The sequence below is a fragment of the Pyrus communis genome, chromosome 2, assembly GCF_963583255.1.
Source record: "Pyrus communis chromosome 2, drPyrComm1.1, whole genome shotgun sequence".
In the NCBI taxonomy this organism is placed as follows: domain Eukaryota; kingdom Viridiplantae; phylum Streptophyta; class Magnoliopsida; order Rosales; family Rosaceae; genus Pyrus; species Pyrus communis.
Window position 1 is genome coordinate 19,844,255 of NC_084804.1, and position 7,527 is coordinate 19,851,781.

General features: G+C 36.7%; 1 protein-coding gene across 1 annotated transcript; it reads left to right on the forward strand.

Annotated features, from left to right (window-relative positions):
• The first annotated feature begins 501 nt into the window (after window positions 1-501).
• LOC137726644 (probable protein phosphatase 2C 63) lies at window positions 502-2,987 on the forward strand. Its single transcript, XM_068465583.1, has 4 exons — window positions 502-959; window positions 1,138-1,511; window positions 2,009-2,245; window positions 2,464-2,987. Exons 1-4 carry the CDS (start codon window positions 692-694, stop codon window positions 2,734-2,736), a joined length of 1,152 nt encoding a protein of 383 aa, XP_068321684.1. The 5' UTR covers window positions 502-691; the 3' UTR covers window positions 2,737-2,987.
• Window positions 2,988-7,527: the final 4,540 nt, after the last annotated feature.

Below are 7,527 nucleotides of genomic sequence, written 5' to 3' on the forward strand. Positions count from 1 at the left end.
TGGGCCGAAGTGACTTTTAATTACTCATAGGGAACTGTTAATAATTTAAAAAGAAATTAAAATGGCAAAAAAAATGAAAATAACATGCACGAGTAATTTTGTAATTCCTTGATAAGAGCGTGAGTATATAAGAAGTTGTCATCGATAAAGAGCATGGACATATAAGAAGTTAGTTCTTGATAATAGCGTGAGCAGAGAACGAGTTGTAAAGTCAAACGTTCAATGTTTGAATTTAACAATAAAGAAGGACTTGAGTTTCTCCAATACGTGTGCCGACATGTAAAACATATCGTATTTACCGCGCAATCTGTACACAATGACAGTGTGAATTGCGAGATTTTTCTTTTGACCTAAAAATAAGGGAAAAAAATAACAAAAAGAAAAAGAAAAGGGAGACCAAATAAAAAAGAAAGAAAAAAAGTAGTAGGATTTTGACGCGGTAGAGTGGATGTGTATAAAAGGTAGGATTCGTTGATTCATTCGCTGTTTCATATTGAGCAAGTCTCTGCTTTCCCTCTTCACGCGTCTCCAACACGACTTTGATTGCTCGTTCATTTCTCTCTCCTCTCTCTCTCTAAAAATCTCTCGAATTTCAGTCATCTGCTCATCAAATTCAAACGCAACGGCTGCAGAAAACCCAAATCGAAACGCAACCCAGAACCCACGGACGGAGTCGACGAACTGAGACAGTATGCTGCGCTCGTGCTACAGGCCGCTCGAGCGCTGTCTGGGGTTGCGATTTGGTGCTGGAGGCGGCGGAGATGGGCTTTGGGACATGGACTTGAAGCCCCACGCCTCCGGTGACTACTCAATTGCTGTGGTTCAGGCCAATTCGAATTTGGAGGATCAAGGTCAGGTCTTCACCTCGCCCTCTGCGACGTATGTTGGTGTATATGACGGCCATGGTGGTCCCGAAGCTTCTAGATTCGTCAACAGCCATCTCTTCCCTTATCTACACAGTATGGCTCTCTCTTGTTTAAGCAAAAGACTTGAAATTTGAATATTTAATTCTGTATTTGTTTAAGCAAAAGACTTGGAATTTGAATATTTGAATTGGATTTAACGGCATATGATGAAAGACTTGAACTTGATTGTGTTTTTGTTTCTAAATTCTGAGATTTTTGTGGATTATTATAGAATTTGCGACGGAGCAAGGTGGGTTGTCACCAGATGTGATAAAAAAGGCATTCAGCGCCACCGAGGAGGATTTTTTGCGTTTGGTGAAGCGATCTTTGCCAATGATGCCCCAAATCGCTTCCGTTGGGTCATGTTGCCTTTTGGGAGCAATATCAAATGATGTTCTGTATGTAGCCAATCTGGGGGACTCGAGAGCAGTCCTTGGCCGGAGAGTTTCAGATAGTAAGAGGAGTCCAGTGGTGGCAGAACGCATGTCCACTGATCACAATGTGGGAGTTGAGGAGGTAAGGAAGGAGGTTGAAGCACTACATCCCGATGATTCACATGTTGTGGTGTATACTCGTGGAGTTTGGAGGATAAAAGGCATCATTCAGGTACAGTGGGATTCATTTAATGAAATGAATTGCGTGTGTTGCTGCCTAAAGTACGAGTTTGTAAGTAGTGAATTGCGATTCAGTAATCTAGGAGTAAGTTTTGTGGCCTTAGAGAAATTTGTGAATCTAAAGCATTGTTTCCCGTCTTTAGTCAATGAAACTTGTTCAACTTGCTCCTTGTATTCTTAGATTTCTAAAGAGAGATGTATGTTCCAGGAACCTTATCGTCCGCCTCCTGATCCAGCATCTCATGCAGGTTAGTTGGAAGTGATTGTTTTCCATGCATGAGATGTACACGAAGCCCCCTGAAGCATACAACTGAAGCTTTGTTTATCTCTATGAAACTTGACTGAGCTTGTGAATATTTGGTTTCATATTTTCAGGCTTTAGTGTTTGATTATGTATTTCAGTTTCGTTTGTAGGTTTAGAGATAGCACTAGAGGAGTTAAAACTGAAATGTTATGGAGAATGTGGTCTAAATGTTCTTTTTATTTCAGGTGTCAAGATCTATTGGTGATGTTTATTTAAAGAAGCCTGAGTTTAACAGAGACCCGATATACCAGCAATTTGCGAACCCCATTCCTATGAAACGGCCAGTGATGACAGCAGAGCCCTCAATCATTACAAGGAAACTGAAGCCACAGGATATGTTTTTGATATTTGCCTCAGATGGCCTCTGGGAACAGCTGACTGATGACGCAGCGGTAGAAATTGTTTTCAAAAACCCTAGAGCTGTAAGTTCCCGTTCTTTCACCTATCTGTTACAGTAGCATTCCACCAGGAGCTTAAGTTAACAACGTAGTAATACATAAAATGTCGTGGTTCAAGTTTCATCGCCTTGTAATTAAATTAAAATGCTTATAGTAACTATAACAGTAGGACTTGAATAATCTGAATTTGTAAAAATATGTTCGGACATCTCTGTGACACAAAATCGGCTTAACAATTGCAGGGTATTGCAAAGAGATTAGTAAGAGCCGCTCTTCAAGAAGCTGCAAAAAAGAGGGAGATGAGATACAATGACATAAAGAAAATCGAAAAGGGGATAAGGCGACACTTCCACGATGACATCACTGTTATAGTAGTCTATCTTGATGACCACAAAAGCTCCTCAAAACGTAAATCTAAGAACATCATTCTTGGCTCTACCAGTGCGCCTGTTGATATTTTCTCGGTCAGTGAAGATAATCCGTATAAGCAGGATCTGCACAACACGATCTCGTGAAGCAAAGAAAACCTTTAAATGGTTGATACAGTTTGCATAGTTTAGTTTAGTAGCTGCGATAATTGAAACCATGTGAATAAGGTTAGGTATTTTTCGTTTCTGAATTGGTTGCGGTATTTTTCGTTTCTGAATAGGTATACAAGCATTTCTGAATGCATACTGACAGCAAACTCCAGAAGTTTTTACCAATTTTGTGACCTTTTTTCTCCTCAAATATTCTAATGACAAGTTTTGCTCTATTGCGTTTCTCATTGCGGTATTCAAACGGACTGAATTTTTTTATTTGTTCGATAAGAATAATATTATTAGTTTTTTTATTATTAATGTTTTTTAATACAATTATATTATTTACACCAAGGGTTGAGAGCAAGGTTTTAAAAGACATTAGACACTAATTAGGCGGCGGGTTGCGGACTAGGCGGATTTAAGTAAATCTTATATTTCGTGTAAATAAGTATCAATTTATACTTAAAATATATATAATTTTATCATAAACTACAAGGTAGAATGACATATATATATGATGAAGTATTGGAACATAATAAAAACATGAGGAACAAGCATATAATATGTGTTCATTTAAGTATTCAACAAGTCCCTTACAATTTCTTAAAAAAGGTAAAAGGTAAAATGAAAATTATCTATTTTTTGTCTAAGTGAGTCACAACCTAGGTGGTGTAGGCATGCGCCTCAAAAGGTCTAGGTATCATTTCTTAATTTTTAAACGCCTAGGCATTAATCAAGGGGGTAACCAACCGCCTAATGCCTAGACGGCGCTAAACTATGATTTTTAGAAGAGTGGTAGGGAGTAAATTTATATCAAACTTATCATTGAAGTAAAGAAGAATACCACTAGATCGTAGTATTAAAATGTGGAAACCTCTTTATGGATCATGGAAATATAAATATATCGATATGTGATTAACTATCCAATACGATATTTTTGGTTTATTTTTTCGTTTTATTAACTTCGCATGAGTTATTTAACTTATAGTAAACTTAGATAAAATCATGAATCAAAATAATTCAAATTCCGACGTGTTCAATACACGCAAAAAAAGCCAAGATGATTCCGGGCAATTACACGTCATTGGATTGGGAACCAAACCTATTCTCATCTGATACTAGATAAAAAGAAGTTTATGTCCAAGTGTCAAACTATCATTGGGTATATAAGAAGAAATATCTCAAGCACCCAATTGTCATGGCGTCAACTTCCCTGGACAACCCTGAAGCCACCACTCGCATCTTGAGTCAAAGTATTACTCCGTGGACAACACGTTTGGGGTTGGTCTTTTGTTCAACCTATCATTTTCTTTCTTTGAATTTCCTGGAAAATGAGAATTAAGAAAGCACCCCTAAAATTTATTGCCTAGTAAAGTCAAGCACTCAAAGACTAAGAAACCAAAGACTAACGACTAACAGCAGTTGCACGAGAACAGACTAGCAATAGATGAGTGACTTGGTCCTTAGAAATAATTAAACCCATTTGAAACTTCTCCCCACATTCAAATTCTTATTGCCATGCATTGTCACTTGTCGGAATTTGATATCAAAATTAGAAATAAATCGGTGGGATTTTTAGTGTTTAATCACAATTTAATATTAAATTAATGTTAAAGAATTAGATTTCATATTGGATATACGACAAAATAATATACAACCAATATATGAGAGAGAGACTACCCCAAATATCATCAAAATTTTTTGTAATAAAACGTAACACTTAGTAATTGATAGTTACGTATGGACAATTCGAAAATATCAGTAGGGGACCATGTTAGACCTATCTCTCTCTCTAATTTGGTGACTTATGTTCAAAGATTTGATGTTAGCATTGTCATTTCTTGATGCACTAGTCTGCTGTTGGAGCTCAGTGCAAAGGGAATGAGAGCTAGGCAACCACTGCTAAACACCAGGCTTAAATAAAGCAGGACCGCCATAGGGTCATCAACTCTGGAATGACGTCATCTCCAATCGAAGGGTCCAGAGGGTCAGAGGGCCGAAAATAGCCCGAAAATCGTCTCCAACCGAGGGTTAGGCCAGAGGGCTCTAGAATCTAAGAGGGCCCCATGGAATCGGAGAGGGCTAGAGGGTTGGAGGGCTGGTTGCATCCAGCCAGCCCGGGGCTCGCCATTTTGTTTTGCTTATGTTGGATTTCCTGTCGGTTATAACCGACAGGAATTCTTTGAATATTTTTTTTAACAGTTTAATTATTATTTTTTATTTACAAAAATTTTCCTATAACTTCTATTTTTCATATATTTTTTTTAAATTCTATTTTTTTCCTATAACTTTTATTTTACAAATTTGTTTCATATTTTTTTTTAAATTTCATTTTTTGTTATAACTTCTATTTCAAAAAATTTGTTTCATTTTATTTTAAATTCTATTTTATTTTTTCTCTATAACTTCTATTTCACAAAATTTGTTTCATATTTTTTTTTAATTCTATTTTTTTCTATAACCTCCTAAGCCATTATACAACATTAAATTAAATTAAGTAACATGAAACAACATTAAACAATATTAATAACATTAACCGCCATAAAAATTATACAACATAAAAAATAAAAAAACATTTAACAACATGAAACTTAAACAACATTTAAGTTGTAGTTTTTAAATAATAAATTATGTTTGGCCCTATGGCCATTTGGCCCTCGGTTGGAGACAGTTTTTTGTGACAGGGCTAAAACGAGCCCTCTAGCCCTCTATTGGAGACGGAGGCAAATATGGCCATGTACTGTTCATTAAAATATTAATATTTTGGAGAATCTTGGAGGGCCAGAGGGCTAAAACGAGCCCTCTGGCCAGCCATCGGTTGGAGATGGCCTGACTACACTCAATTTTGTTAATGGCAGGGAGATGACCTTAGACCTGGTATTAGTGTCGTGTTTTCTGTGTTTGTGTCATTTTTATGACATGCCCAATATCTTAACAGGTCGTGTCGTGCAAAACCTGTTAAAGTAAATGGGTAATATGACCCAATCCAAAATCAATCCATTAATTTTATCAGGAAATATGATCCGGCCCATTACCATTTAAAGTAAATATATTTTAAATCAAATAAATAATGAAAATGAAAAACATAATTTGATCCCAAAAAATGGAAAACATAATACTAAGTTAGTATATGCATACCACTTTACCACATAAATATTACTTCAAAACATAAAAGAAATGCATTCAGTCTTTCAAGTATTACATACCTCAAAATAAAAGCCTAATGAAAAAACATTAGTACATTATTACAAGGCTTTTTATTCAAAATGATCTCTGAGATTTGCATAAAACATCACTTTGGTCCCTGAGATTGAAAATCAATAGAAATGGTCCCAGAGATTGTCCACCATCCATTATTTTGGTTCTTCCGTTAAAAACTCCATTAAGTGTCCCGGAGCTCTTGGCCGAAAGTTTGGGCAATTTTCAAGGCTTTGTAACTCAATCGTTTCTTAACCAAATTTGATCCATAATATATCAAAATGAAGATATGAAAATTTAGATCAAGATTGTCCTCATTTGGAAGCCCAATGATTCCCGGAGATGGCCGGAAAATAACTTGAATGACTAGTTCGTAGGAAAACTGGAAAACTCGCCGGAAACTGGGTAAACTTTAAACGTTCATAACTTCTACAAAATCGAGTGATTTAAAAACAAAAATTATACTTCTCAACGAGATGAAGAGAAAGATACCTTTCTAAAAGGCTAAATCGCCGTGTTTTGGCCGGAAAACGGCTCGAAAGTGGTTGTCGAGTTAACCACTTTCCAACCGTTTTCTGGCTAAACCATGACGAGTTAGCCATCGAAAAAGGTACTATTCTCTTTGTCTCGTCTAGAAGTATGATTTTATATTTTGAATGACTCGATTTCGCTGAGTATTGAAGAAGTTACGAACGTTTAAAGTTTACGCAGTTTCCGGCGAGTTTTCTAGTTTTCCAGCAGAGCACTCATCTTTCAGGTTAGTTTTCCAGCAGAGCACTCATCTTTTGGGGTTGGTCTTTTGTTCAACCTAGTCATTTTCTTTCTTTGAATTTCCTGGAAAATGAGAATTAAGAAAGCACCCCTAAAATTTATTGCCTAGTAAAGTCAAGCACTCAAAGACTAAGAAACCAAAGACTAACGACTAACAGCAGTTGCACCAGAACAGACTAGCAAGTAGATGACTGACTTGGTCCTTAGAAATAATTAAACCCATTTGAAACTTCTCCCCATATTCAAATTCTTATTGCCATGCATTGTCACTTGTCGGAATTTGATATCAAAATTAGAAATAAATCGGTGGGATTTTTAGTGTTTAATCACAATTTAATATTAAATTAATGTTAAAGAATTAGATTTCATATTGGATATACGACAAAATAATATACAACCAATATATGAGAGAGAGACTACCCCAAATATCGTCAAAATTTTTTGTAATAAAACGTAACACTTAGTAATTGATAGTTACGTATGGACAATTCGAAAATATCAGTAGGGGACCATGTTAGGCCTACATCTCTCTCTAATTTGGTGACTTATGTTCCAAGATTTGATGTTAGCATTGTCATTTCTTGATGCACTAGTCTGCTGTTGGAGCTCAGTGCAAAGGGAATGAGAGCTAGGCAGCCACTGCTAAACACCAGGCTTACATAAAGCAGGACCGTCATAGGGCCATCAACTCTGGAATGAGGCCATCTCCTACCGAAGGGTCCAAAGGGTCAGAGGGCCGAAAATAACCCGAAAACCGTCTCCAACCGAGGGCTAGGCCAGAGGGCTCTGGAATCTGAAAGGCTAGAGGGTTGAAGG